This window comes from Schistocerca nitens, chromosome 3 (genome assembly GCF_023898315.1).
Source record: "Schistocerca nitens isolate TAMUIC-IGC-003100 chromosome 3, iqSchNite1.1, whole genome shotgun sequence".
NCBI classification, from domain to species: Eukaryota; Metazoa; Arthropoda; class Insecta; order Orthoptera; family Acrididae; genus Schistocerca; species Schistocerca nitens.
In genome coordinates, this window is record NC_064616.1 from 243,769,504 (window position 1) to 243,784,481 (window position 14,978).

Here is a 14,978-nt window from a genome sequence, read left to right on the forward strand (position 1 = left end):
TTTGTGAAGTAGTATAGTTTTTATGTATATATTTTTTTCACGTGTATTAAAAAGTATGCAGCCCATGTCCCTCCGAATGTTTATTAGAATATCGTGTAAAACTTTGAAGTCAATCAGTCAGGAACTTTTCGCGATTTTTGTTAAAAATATTTCCCCCTTACATGGTATATATATATATATATATATATATATATATATATATATATATATATATATGTAGCCTATGTCTGTCGGTACGTTTATTAGAATATCAAGTAAAAATCTGTAATATGTCAGTCAAGAACTTTTCGAGATTATGGTAACAACTTTAAACAACAACTTGTCTATGAAGTATTATAGTTTATCTCACATACTTCGTTATTAATGTTTTCTTATTTTACCATCAACAGATTTGACGAATTACCATTCGCTATTATTCTTTATCTCATTATGTAGTCGACAATATTTAGAAGAAGTCGTTCAAGTTGCTATGATTCTCATAACAGCTTTTAGTATTGCAATTTTCAGTAGTTAAATGCGGTTCACTAAATTGACAGTACATTACCTGTTATGCGGTAGGCACTTATTTATAACTGAAAATTTCTGACAGTTCCAGAATGAGATTTTCACTCTGCAGTGGAGTGTGCGCTGATATGAAACTTCCTGGCAGATTAAAACTGTGTGCTGGACCAAGACTCGAACTCGGGACCTTCGCCTTTCGTGGGCAAGTGCTCTACCAGTTCTGCAAGGTTCGCAGGAGAGCTTCTGTAAAGTTTGGAAGGTAGGAGACGAGGTACTGGCAGAAGTAAAGCTGTGAGGGCGGGGCGTGAGTCGTGCTTGGGTAGCTCAGTTGGTAGAGCACTTGCCCGTGAAAGGCAAAGGTCCCGAGTTCGAGTCTCGGTCCAGCACACAGTTTTAATCTGCCAGGAAGTTTCATTTCTGACAGTTGTTCCCCAGTATTTGCTTTTTTTATATCACGCATTTTCACCAGTCTGCAAGTGTTAGTTAAAGAAACAATCAATGAAGTTGTATCATAATACTCAACCATATCTTTAGCTATTAGCATTATCAGAGCAAAGATAGACACAAAGCCAACATCCACCACAGTGGTACAAGTTTACGTGCTTACTAACACCACATATGATGGAGAGATTGAAAGAATATACGATGAAATAAAAGACATTATTCAGATAGTTCAGGGAGACAAAAATTAGAAGTGTGATGATGAGTGGAATTCGTTAGTAACAAAAAGAAAAGGGAAAATAGTAGAACAACATGGATTTGGGGGAAGGAATGAAAGGGGAATCCACCTGGTAAAATTTTGCACAGACCATAATTTATTAATTGCTAACACTTGTTTCAAAAAGCTCTAAAAAGGTTCATATATGGAATAGACATGCAGAATCTGGAGGGTTTCAGGTTGACTGTATAATGGTACGATAGAGGTTTCGAAACCAGATTTTCAGTGGTAAGATATTCCACGGTGCAGATGCAGATTGATGATAATTTATTGGTTATGAACTGCGGATTAAAATTAGAGAAACAGTAAAAAGGAAATTAAGGAGATTGGACCTCTGTAAGTTAAGACCCAGAGCTTGTCAAGAATCTCAAAGGAATCATTAGACAATTATTGACTGAAACAGGGGAAGGTATACACTAAAATACGAATGGGTAACTTTGAAATATGTAGTGGGGGCAGCAGTGGAAGAAACTGGGATTAAGGTACAGTAGAAATCCTGGGATAGCATGCAGAAACCTACTGAATGTAACCGACAAAAGCGGATAATGTAAATATTCAGTAAATTACGTAGGCAAAAGGAAATAGATGGTTAAAAAATGAGATTAACAGAAAGTACAAAATAGAACAGCAATAATGGATGGCGGGAAAATTCAAGACTGTAGAAGTATGCATTGGAAAAGACAGATGCCACAAGTAGCAAAAATTAAATTAAAAAATTTGGAGGAAAGAAACTGTACGAATATCAAGAGCTTAGATGCCAAACCAGATCTAAGTAAAGAAGGGAAAGTTGGAGCGCGGGAGAAATATGTAGAAGGGGGGCTATACAAACGAACCTGGACACAGTGTTATATTCCTATAAAATATGTGAACACATGAGACAATACTGATCCTAGAATGTATCTTAGAGGATATATCAAAGTAATGCAATCTTACGTTAATAGCATTTATAGATGTAGAGAAAGCTTTTGATAGTCTTGACTGGAATACACTCTTCGAAAATCTGGAGGCATCACGTTTAAAACTCGGGGACACAAGGTTATTTACAACTTATACAGAAACCAGGCTGCAGTTACAAGAGTTCAAGGAGAACAGATGCAGAGAGAATGTAAAATGTGAACTGGCAAGAGCAAGAACAGCTTTTCTGAAAAAGAGAATTTTGTTGACATCGACTATAAATTTCAATGTCTGGAACTATTTTATGAGGTATTTGTGTGGAATGTTACCTTCAACATTAGTGAAAACTGGACGGCAAAGAGTTTAATCAAGAAGAGAATGGAAGCTTTCGAAATGTGGTGCTACAGAAGAATGCTGAAGATTAGATAGGTAGATCACGTAACTAATGCAGAGGTTCTGAATCGAACTAGAGAGAAAAAGGCAATTATGGCACAACTTAACTAAAAGGAGGAATTAGTTGATAGGACATATCATGAGGAAACAAGGAATCATCAATTAAGGCAAGAGTGGGACTTAAAAAATTGTAGATGGCGACCAAGATTTGACAACAGTAATAGATTCAAATAGATGCAGGAGGCTTGCACAGGATACACTAGTGCGGAGTGCTGCATCAACACATTCCTCAGGCTGAAGACCATAGCAAACGGTGACACAAACTGTCTTTCTGGTTAACACAATGTTGCAGCAACTGGAAACATCTTTGACTAGCTAGGTCAATTGCGTATTTATTGCAGAATATTTGTTTAGTATAGCCTCCAGCTCATATCACTAGTTACGTGCGCAATTTCTATTAGTCACTACAAACAGTAAAAAGTTACAGCTTGTAATGCAGTCTACTTACGGTGACCGTCAGAAAGTGATAATGTTGAATTACCGTGTTGGCCACTTTGCAGTTTCTGGAATTCCCTGTCAGACAAGTCAAATCATCTGAAATATCACAAATTCCTGCATCAACCAATAACGAATGACTGGTTACATTTTATCCATGACTTCAGAATTCATTGGGAGTTCTCAAACTGTTAAGAGCCATCAATGGCTAATATATCATATTGCAGTTCTGTAAATGTCGCCATACATATTTGATACAGAGGACTCTTTTCTACCGACTCGAGATATCATGTTACCATTCTCAAGCCGATTAAAGGATGCAGTAATCAGGTTAATCAAAAAACAAATTCTGCATTTTGACAACCAAATGTCGAATCGACTGTTGTGTTGCATCAGCTAAAGTGGAAACTCTAAACTAACTATTGTGACCATTGTGGTCCTACATAACTACTTGAAAGACAAGGTCCAGTGACATCGCCGATATATTACGACGTATTGTACTCCTGAGCTTGTAGATGGTGATGACGATGTACAGAATACTGTATTTGGTACTTTATGCCAAGGTGTTTCACTGAAGGATACGATCGGGAATGCATAATCTTTTGGTAAAAGAAACTGCATTAGTCGGAGGCTTTATTTCCCACTTACAAAAATTATTCTTGCGGTTCTGAAAAGACTATTTGGCAAGTTAGTGTTATTACACATAGTTATAAAATATTCTAAAAGTTACAGGTAAGCAAAAGGTCTTAATGCAGAATTAAATAGTAATTATTTGTACTGGTTTAAACTCAGTAGATCTATAAAGAATATAGTAAATATTAACCTGTTCCATGTCACTGTGCTTCTTACACAAGGTATTAAAGCTGTCAAAAAATACAGGGTGTCCCAAAAAGAATGACCCGATTTTAAATAGAATAATTTATATGGAAGAAGGGCTGAACACCAACAAATTGCATACTAAATTACTCAGAAAAGACAGAAGTTTATAAAAATCCATCATAAATGTTCAATATGTCCTCCATTGGCTGCACAGACGACATCGAGCCGATAGCCGAATTCATCCCAAACTGAGCGTGAGGTGGCTTCTGTCACTGAAGCTACAGCAGCTGATATTCTGGTTTTCAGTTCATCAATGTCACGAGGTAAGGGAGGAACGTAAACACATTGTTTAACATATCCCCACAGGAAGAAATCACACGGTGTTAAGTCAGGGGACCTAGGAGGCCAAGAGTGTAAAGCCTGATCTCGCAGTCCTGTACGCCCTATTCAACGTTGAGGCACACTGGCATTGAGGAAACTGCCCACGTTGTTGTGCCAGTGCGGTGGTGCTCCATCTTGCTGATAGATGAAATTGTCAGAGTCAAGTTGTGGGAATAACCAGTTCTGTAGCATTGCAAGATATGATTGTCGTGTTACGGTTTCTTCCTCAAAAAAGTAGGGTCCATAAACCTTGCTTTGCGAAACACCACAAAAAAATTCACTTTTGGTGAATCACATTCATGTTCAAGTGTTTCATGAGGATTTTTGAGCCCCAATATACGCACATTATGATGGTGAACCTTACGGCTAATATGGAAAGGTGCCTCAGCGCTGAATATCAACCGTGACATAAAAGTGTCATCTTCTATGTCCTCTAAAATAGCATTGCTAAAGTCCACTCGCTTCACTTGTCAGTATGCTGAAGAGCTTGTACCAGTTGTAAACGGTATGGTTTGAAGGCTAAATGACACCGTAACACACGCCACACTGTCATGCACGGTAACACCAATTCTTGGCTAGCACGACGATATACTTGCAGGGGCTCTGCTCAAAAGCTCTTCGGATTTGTTCCACTGTTTGTTCAGGAACGCGCTTCTGGCCAGGACTTTTGCCTTTACAGAGGCACCTTGTTTCTTCAAACTGTTTATACCACCGTCGAATGTTCTTTGGCGATGGTGGTTTAGCACGAAATTGAATATGAAACGCCCGCTGAACTGCGATCACTGATTGAGAACGACTTAATTCAATTACACAATACGCCTCCTACTGCGCGGACGCCATATTGCGCGAGACTGGCTGCACGCTCCAGGTCAGCGCTCGTAGCGACATCTAGCGGATTTTTTCTGAAACTCTAGACCATGTCGATTACATCTAGCGCTGTCTCAGTTACCTAGTGACATATTATTACAAGTTAAAATCGGGTCATTCCTTTTGGGACACCCGGTATATCCATTGATTGAAAAAAGTATAGTTACGTCCATATCTCGATAGATAAAAAAATCGTGTATTTATCACATGACAAACTGTGTGACTGTGTGCTATCATTTGCAAAAAGCTCATTTCCATATCTTGAACCGTTTATGAAGTATGACGATTCTTACGACCACATGAATCTCAATGCACATGGACTTCAGTTGGAAAGACCACATAGATAATATTGTGGGGAAGGCGAGCCAAAGGTTGCGTTTCATTGGCAGGACACTTAGAAGATGCAACAAGTCCACTGAAGAGACAGCTTACACTACACTCGTTCGTCCTCTGTTAGAATATTGCTGCGCGGTGTGGGATCCTTACCAGGTGGGATTGACGGAGGACATAGAAAGGGTGCAAAAAAGGGCAGCTCGTTTTGTATTATCGCGTAATAGGGGAGAGAGTGTGGCAGATATGATGCGCGAGTTGGGATGGAAGTCATTAAAGCAAAGACGTTTTTCGTCGCGGCGAGATCTATTTACGAAATTTCAGTCACCAACTTTCTCTTCCGAATGCGAAAATATTTTGCTGAGCCCAACCTACATAGGTAGGAATGATCATCAAAATAAAATAAGAGAAATCAGAGCTCGAACAGAAAGGTTTAGGTGTTCGTTTTTCCCGCGCGCTGTTCGGGAGTGGAATGGTAGAGAGATAGTATGATTGTAGGTTCGACGAACCCTCTGCCAAGCACTTAAATGTGAATTGCAGAGTAGTCATGTAGATGTAGATGAACTGGTCGAACCGCACGCGACCTGCACGCGACGCATCCACCAGACTTCCAATTCAAAATCTCGAGAGTGGAAAGAAATTTCTTTGTGCTTACAAATTTAAATACAATTTAGATATGTTGGCTACATTTCATATGCATCAGTATATGACCTAAATCGCACCATATGCAAAGTCAATTCAATGGGTTTTTACCTGTGCGTACTCTTAATATTTCGGCAATTGTTTACTTATTTCGTGCAGCACAGTAACTATGATGACTAACGGAAATAAGTTCAGTCCTTTATCGAGCGAAGGCATCAGGATGTAAAGTGAGAAATAATCAAATTGTTTCACTGAATAGTTTTCTTACAATCGGATGATGTATGTTTCAGCGTGCCCGCCACATCCGCTACAGCTCATTGCCGAGAATATGCATAACCCACTGTGGGCACAAATGACATTACACTCAGCTCGTTCTGTAATTGGCAGCATGGACCTGCGGTTAGGCTCGTGGCACCGGCGGTGGTTCAACATGCACAAACCGCGACATGGAGCTTGCCGCGAGATCCGCATAGTTTTTTCTACCGAAATCCTGCCGCTGCCATACACTTTTCCGCAGGGCAGCTCCTAAGGGAAAAATTTGTGAAGTCACAGAATTTTGTGCAGTGGTAGGAGGGAGTGCCCATGAACAACGTACTAAAAATCTCCATCGGTGGAGTGTGAGTGTGGGGTGAGTGGCTCAAACGTAACTTTGTTTTTCTTAAGTAACTCTCTCTAAAACGACGGATTCAAGTGAAAATGTTTCTCACTAAAAACTTAAACTTCAGTAAATTTCCCCCTAAAAAGGCCACAATTATTTTTTCTCTGGAACTTATAGTTTTTGCATAGCTGAGGATATTTTCCTTCCGCCTGGTTTTCTCACCAGACACGTTTCGTTTTATTGAGGTAAAGCATCATCAGGGATCTGTAATGAAAGATATTTACAATTTGATTAATTTTTAAGATCGAAAAACAGTTTGTTAACAATTTGTTGGTTTGTACTTACGGTAATTTCTGCTTTGTTCCTCGATTACGTCAGGAAAAGCAGTCTGCTAACACGTCTTTGGTTTCTTTCTTCATTAGACACTCATACTTACTTGTAGTCTAATTTTTTGCTGCTTTGTAGAACTATGAATTTTTTGCGTTTTACGCGGCATGCTTTTTCGTTCACCACTGTTACCTGTTTATTTTTATATTTCGAAGTGTGTGTGTGTGTTTTGTGTTTTGCAGTGATGCCAACATTGCCACTAGTCTGTCTTTGACCTATCCGTTTTTGTGGTTAATTATATATTATTCTATTTGTGTTGCTGTGCATTTGTATACTGTGTAAAAGTAATGAAGTAGTAATTGAGTGTTTTTTTTTGTGACTGTGTGGGAAAGGAGAAGAAAAGATAAGTTGACGTAAGTGCAGAGCAGAATGACGGAGAGCGAGTTGGAAGAAAAGATGAGGAGCAAGAAGTGAAATGAATCTGGGTGGGAGGACGGGAGCTGTGTGGGAGAAAACCTGAAAACACACAACCAGCTACCTCATGAACACACAGGTGAAACAATAAAATTGTTACACATGTTTTAGATATGCACAGAAACTGACGGCGAGAACTAACAAGTAAATCAAACGCTGTAAATTAAATCAGAAGTATTGTTTAGGTACCGCAGCCTCTTCAATTAATTTTTCTTTCCTAATTGCAGGGTTAGGGATTTTTGTTATTCGATCATAAATACGTATGTTTTCGTCTTGTTCTTGAAATGGTATTTTTCTCCGAAATAAGCATAATATACCTTTCAAACACCCATGTCCATGGTCTGTCAAATGAAAACATACTACACAGGCTGCTCTGTTCTGTTTTGTCTCACAGTGCTGCTAAGGGGAAGCTGGCCCACGCGGTTAGCCGTGCAGTCTAACGCACTGCTTCCCGAATCCGCCCGACGGATTAGTGTCGAGGTCCGGTGTGCCGGCCAGTCTGTGGATGGTTTCTAAGGCGGTTTTCCATCTACCTCGGCGAATGCGGGCTGGGTCCCCTTATTCCGCCTCAATTCCACTGGGGGCCGAACCGCATAGTAACCCTGGGTTCGGTGTGGGGTGAGTGGACTGCTGTAGCCTGTTGTGGGGTTGTGAACCACTGAGGGCTACGGCGGGGACGAAGCCTCGCCGTCGTTTCTAGGTCCCCACTTCCATACAATGCTACATAAGGGGACGTCCATCCAAAAATTAAGGTTCAAACTGTAGAATCAATACGTTAGAAACTGTATATTTTTCTGTAATTTTTTTTGCATGTATAGAACATAGCATCAACTACTTTTCCGTAAGTCAATACGTATTGTAACTATTGATATTTTCCCACTGTAGAAGCACTCTGCTAACGTCCTTAACCATTTTATTGTTCCGTCTTGTACCTCATTACCATCTGAATAAATTTGTCAACTGAGGTATTGCTTCGACTTCAGAAACAGCTGAAAGTCCGTTTTTTGACTCGAGATGTGGACTGTGGACTACATGGTGGGTCTTCTAGGACCAAAACAATTTGTGTCACATGTAACGTACGGACAGTTCTTTACAAGTAAACACATTACCTGCGACAGCATCCCTCAACGTTAAATGTGATGAGTCCAGAGCAGCTGTGTATCTTTTCACTGTAGCATTGATGTTCTGTTGATAGTTTGTGTCACATGTAATGTAGGGACAGTTGTTTAAAAGTAAACAAATTACCTGCGACAGCATCCCTCAACGTTAAATGTGATGAGTCCAGAGCAGCTGTGTATCTTCTCACTGTAGCATTGATGTTCTGTTGATAGTTTGTGTCACATGTAATGTAGGGACAGTTGTTTAAAAGTAAACAAAATACCTACGACAGCATCCCTCAACGTTAAATGTGATAAGTCCAAAGCAGCTGTGTATCTTTTCACTGTAGCATTGATGTTCTGTTGAAACCAAAATTGGACTACAAATGGGCCCTCGTATCCCAAAATTTTTGGAACTATTCTTTGTAGGGAAGATGATGTTTCGAAGGTTTCCCATGATATTCGTGGTGTATTATAAGAGCTGTAGTGAGCTGTACAGACTTTATCACCCTTCACGAGATTACAGCTTTACAGGCTATTTGGATCTCACTTGTTGAGCACAACAGCTTTGCAGTGGTTCAAAATGGTTCTAATGGCTCTGAGTACAATGGGACTTAACATCTGAGGTCGTCAGTCTCCTAGAACTTAGAACTACTTAAACTTAACTAACCTAAGGACATCACACACATCCATGCCCGAGGCAGGATAAGAACCTGCGACCGTAGCGGTCGCGCGGTTCCAGACTGAAGCGCCTATAACTGCTCGGCCACTCCGGCCGGCTTTGCAGTGGGGGGTCTGGAGAAGTAATACAGCGACCAGCACTGATATAAACTGTGGAACGAAATTTTTTTTTTACTTGTGTTACTTTTGTGTAACTCATGCAATTATGCAGGAGTACAAATTAAATTGTTAATTGCAAAACAAAGTAACAGTTGTTGAATGTGCAGTAGTGAGTGTCTTAGCTGCCATCTCTTGATTACTGTTTCTATAATATACATTCCTGCTCAGAACAGTACAACACATCATTTCATCAGAAGAAAAAGAAGGAAAAAGATATACATTCTAACATTTCAAGTGGGATTCTTACTAAGAATTTATTCAGATATTAATAGAAATGCTGGTACAGTAAGTAACATATTGAGAATAAAATTCGTTATGATCTTGGCAATCACAGTATGTTTTCACCAAATATTTTTAAATTATTTGACGTTTATGTACAAGAGGCTAATGTAATTACTTTCACATAGTTTTCAGAATACTGTTGTGTGATATTTCAACAGAGATAAATATTGTTTAAGTACAGAGCAAAACTCTTAAATCGCATAATATTTCTGTACCACATTCTTCAGTATGGCATGTTACAACAACAACAAAATGATTACAGGCTTTAAAAGTAGTTGGATGGTGAAAGAAAATTTCCAGTATAAAGTTCTCCTTTGTAAGGTGTAGAATAACTTCTTCTCTACCTGCACATACACAGGCTTGGACACGTCTGTATATTTAATCTAGTCTTGGTATATAAAAAGCTAGCAGCACTTTTTAAGCACGACAAAATTAGGTGCTCAAAAGTCTGTTTCGTTACAACATTAATGTTTAGCGTCTGTACCGTCCCGTTTGCTTATTTGTTCTGACACGAGCCCACCAAAGCTGCAGTGATTTGGCGTGATTTGCATTGATTACGACAATATTCGTGGATGAATGGACTGAAGGCGTCGATGTTAAGATATATAAGGTATATAATTGATCGTGTTGGTCCATTGCACTGAAGTGCATGTAGCACCTGATACACATGTGGGCCTTCTTTGACAAAGGGCCGGGTCCGTTGACGGCGTCGATGCTGAGCAGCCGGAGAGCTGGGTGTGTGAGATACTACAGCTTTCCAGGATGGATAGCGTACTGGTCCGCCCGCAGCCGTAGGTTGGCAAAGCTGTTGCTGACGCAGCTGTAGCTGGGTAGCGGCTGGGCAGGTTGTGCTGACGCGTAATGCGCCGATGCTGCGCCTGCTGAGAAAAGAATTCATTAAATCGAAATACATACAGTGTATGATTACAGTGTTCCAATTTAAACATGGCAGCCATAACAGTAAGGCACTACCAATATCTCGTGCGAGAGCATTTGCTAAATAGGCCGAGTAGGGAAAAAGATGCGTGATTAGCCACTGAAAGCAAATCAAACGGAACCCAGAACGTCAAACTTACACAGTCACCTCATCCACTCTCAATGCGATTTCAACTCTCACTCTACGGGGCTTTGGAGCCCATCCTAATATTCAGTCAGTCCCTACAGATATAGCAGATTACCAACTTCCCTTTCTATTTTTGGGGATCTTCCTATTCTCAACAGCACTGCTTTCCTTTTAAGAAGCTTGTTTGCAGATAATTCTTCTAAACTACACCACCCCCATCGTCTCCTCAACAGCACTTCACATTAAAGCAGAGGTGGCCAAGAATTCAGCACAGAGCTGCGCCCTAGCCCGCGTGCCATAGTGCTCAGTGAGACTATACGTTTACCGTAAATATGACTAAAAGTCATGATACAGGCATGCGATCACTGTAATCACAAGAATAAAAATGGCTGGTTGGTCGCGAAATAATAGTCACAGAATGTTTATAGACCCTTCTTTTATTCATTTCGCGTTTCAGGCTCTGCCTATCTTCAGATGACGCGGTGACAAATATATTTTTTCACAGCCTCACAAAATTAAACACGAGTATAAATGGAGCCCCTATGCTAAATCACCATACAATAAGACGTTTAAGACGTAACACATATCCTTTGAAACAGAGTGAATAAACAGTTTTGACGAAGTTGTCAATGAATGTCAAAAGCGACGTCATCAGAGAATGCTGTGTCGGTAAAGTCGACCACTCTAGCGGCAAGCTTATGTTTGCTTATTTTGCAATCAGGAACTGTAGTGCGGCTGTTGTCTTCCGCGATGAACCTATTCAATTTCTTCAAGTGCCTATGGCTGATAATTGAATAGGCTCATCGCGAAAGACAACAGCCGCAGAACAGTTCCAGCTTGCAAAGTAAGTAAACATAAGTTTACCGCTACAGTGGTCGACTTTACCGACACAACGTTCTCCGATGATGTCACTTTTGACATTCATTGACACCTTTGTCACAATTATTTGTTCACTTTGCATCAAAAGGTATGTGTTACGTCTTAAATATCTCGTTATATGGTGATATACGCTCATGCTCATAAATTAAGGATAATTGCAGAATATAGTGCCACACAACGTGGCACAACACAAAACAAGCGCTAGTAGCATAGACACGTTGGGAACACACACGACAAGATCTGTAAGTCCATGGTAGTGGTGATAAGTTGAGAAAACCTCCCCGAAATACATGTGCTACAAAACGCCATTCTTTCATGCGCATGTACCCCGACATCAATATGGGACATGATCACCATGCACACGTACGCAGGCCGCACAACGGGTTGGCATACTCTGGATCAGGTGGTCGAGCAGCTACTGGGGTATAGCCTCCCATTCTTGCACCACTGCCTGTCGGAGCTCCTGAAGTGTCGTAGGGGTTTGAAGACGTGCAGCGATACGTCGACCGAGAGCATCCCAGACGTGCTCGATGGGGTTTAGGTCTGGAGAACAGGCAGGCCACTTCAGTCGCCTGATATCTTCTGTTTCAAGGTACTCCTCCAAGATGGCAGGTCGGTGGGGCCGTGCGTTATCATCTATCAGGTGAAAGGTGGGATCCACTGCACCCCTGAAAAGGCGGACATACTGGAGCAAAATGACGTCCCGATACACCTGACCTGTTACAGTTCCTCTGTCAAAGACATGCAGGGGTGTAAGTGCACCAATCATAATCCCACCCCACACCATCAAACCACGACCTCCATGCAAGTCCCTTTCAAGGACATTAAGGGGTTGGTATCTGGTTCCTGATTCACGCCAGATGAAAACCCGGCGAGAATGTCTGTTCAGACTATACCTGGACTCGTCCCTGAACATAAACTGGGACCACTGTTCCAATGACCATGTACTGTGTTCTTGACACCAGGCTTTACGGGCTCTCCTGTGACCAGGGGCCAGTGGAATGCACCTTGCAGATCTCCGGGCGAATAAACCGTGTCTGTTCAGTCGTCTGTAGAATGTATGTCTAGAGACAACTGTTCCAGTGGCTGCGGTAAAGTCCCGAGCAAAGTTACCTGCAGTACTCCGTGGCCGTCTGCAGGCACTGATGGTGAGGTATGGGTCCTCTTGTGGTGTTGTACTCTGTGGACGTCCCGTACTGTAGCGCCTGGACACGTTTCCTGTCTGCTGGAATCGTTGCCATAATCTTAAGATCACACTTTGTGGCACAAGGAGGGCCCGTGCTGCGACCTGCTGTGTTTGACCAGCGTCCAGTCACCCTAATATTCTGCCCCTCATAACGTCATCAATATGTGTTCCTTGAGCAATTTTCAACACACAGTCACCATTAGCACGTCTGAAAACGTCTGCACACTTACTCGCTTCATCATACTCTAACATGTACCAACACACCTCTGCATATGTGGACTGCTGCCAGTGCCACCGTGCGACGACCGCAGGTCAAATGCACCGCATGGTCATACCTCGAGGTGATTTAAACCCACAAACCGCCCACCAGAGCGTTGTTTATTTATTTATTTATTGTTCCGTTGGACCAAATTAAGGAGAAGTCTCCATGGTCATGGAACGAGTCAATACATGAAATTATAACACGATAGTAGAAACAGATAACATGAAATACAAGAAACGTATTCAGGCGACAATTCGTAAGTTTAAATAAAGAAAATCAACAATGTAACACTGGAATTTGCTTAATTTTTCAGCTCTTCCAGGAGCTCCTCGACAGAATAGAAGGAGTGAGCCATGAGGAAACTCTTCAGTTTAGATTTAGTTGTTTCACCATGTATCAGCACTATGCTTAATTTATGAGCATGAGTGTAGTATAGGGACTCCATTTATACACGTGTGTAATTTTGCAAGATTGTGAGGAAACACCAGGTCATCTGAAGATGGGCAGAGCCTGAAAAGCGAAATGAGTGAAAGTGTCGAGAAACATGCTATGACTATTATGTCGCTACCAACCAGCTATTTGAAGCAATTTTTATTCTTGAGACTACACGTTCCCCACAACGTCACGCTATGCTGTCTGGGGGAAGTGGGAGAAGAGGGGTAAATGGTGGAAACGCCGTGTTTAAATGGGAGTGCAATCGTACTGTACACGACTTCGTTTCACATGTCTCAACTACATAGATGACAGAGGAAACAAATTTTCGCTATTATTTTTGGCCGGCTATAAAAATAACGTAATCTTTATCTGGTACAAAAAGTTGTCATACAGTCGGATGAAGAAAATTTCAATATTCGCACTCAGGATCCCACGTAATCGTGACTTATTTAGTTTCATAACAGAAAGAAAGCCTTTCACACACATTCTGATCAAAACATTTTATCACCTTTGCAAACTCGTTGTGGAGACGTGGAAATTCTGCCTGGGGAAAACAGTGTAGACACACTGGACAGTTTTAATGTCAAAGGATTTTAATTAATAAAAAGCGGCTCCCATTGCTTTTTTTAGAAATTTATTAAGTCCACACGATCGGTTTTGGCTTTTATATTACGAAATTAAGTGCATCTTTCAGATACACTTGATAATATCCTAATATACGAGTAAAGATCGAAACCGGTCGTGTGAACTTAATAAAATTTTAAAAGAATCATCTGGAGAGGCTTTTCATTAACTGAATATCGGTTACGGAATCAGCAGCATCATCAAGACAATGTGAAACTAATAATAGTAAAAGGATTTCTCTTTAAACGGAAATTACATTTCAGATCAACCAGTTACATCTGCACATACACAGGGGCGCTTTCAGCTGAAACGGCAAACGGTCTCGAAAACAGACGTAAGATTGGCGGTGTCCTCAAAAACGTTTAGAAAACTAACCTAGTAATTGTTTCAGGGCAACAATAAATTTTTCAAACGTCGCATTGTCTTTAATGCCATTTAACTTAGGGAGATGGGAGGTGTTTTTTGTCAGAATTTGTCCATTCTACAATACGATTTCCTTTTTAAATGCATCCCCATCAAATGAAAATACTTGTTTCTGACTTTGTAGAGTCATACTTTGGGCAGTGTGCAGCTAAGTACATTTAAAATGTGGAGCCTGCAATCCATTCCGAATGTTCTAATTTTCGTTCCTGCCCTTTTTTCCTTCATAAATTCAGCAATAGTAGGTTTTAAATAGAAAAATCGTTACAGGCATTCCCTTTGACGTAACCAATATACTTTGCAATATAAGATATACATCTACGTCAATACTCCGCAAGCCACCGTACGGTGCGTGGCGGAGGGTACCCTGAACCACTACTTGTCATTTCCTTTCCTGTTCCACTCGCAAATAGAGCGAGGGAAAAACGACGGTCTATATGCCTCCGTATGA

General features: G+C 40.8%; 1 protein-coding gene and 1 non-coding gene across 3 annotated transcripts in view; one reads left to right on the forward strand and one right to left on the reverse strand.

The window, feature by feature from the left end:
- Positions 1-813: 813 nt before the first annotated feature.
- Positions 814-888, forward strand: Trnas-uga (transfer RNA serine (anticodon UGA)). The gene has a single exon. It is a non-coding gene; the product is annotated as a tRNA-Ser (tRNA).
- Positions 889-9,749: 8,861 nt separating this feature from the next.
- The window catches only part of LOC126249559 (paired mesoderm homeobox protein 2-like), a 584,838-nt gene continuing 579,609 nt past the window's right edge, over positions 9,750-14,978 (reverse strand). Inside the window, exon 5 of one of the 2 annotated variants that reach the window (XM_049951224.1) lies at positions 9,750-10,536. In XM_049951224.1, coding sequence (XP_049807181.1) covers positions 10,406-10,536 — 131 coding nt within the window. In that variant the 3' untranslated portion in view covers positions 9,750-10,405. Of the gene's footprint in view, positions 10,540-14,978 lie in introns of both variants that reach the window. The other variant, XM_049951223.1, reaches the window with a different exon arrangement.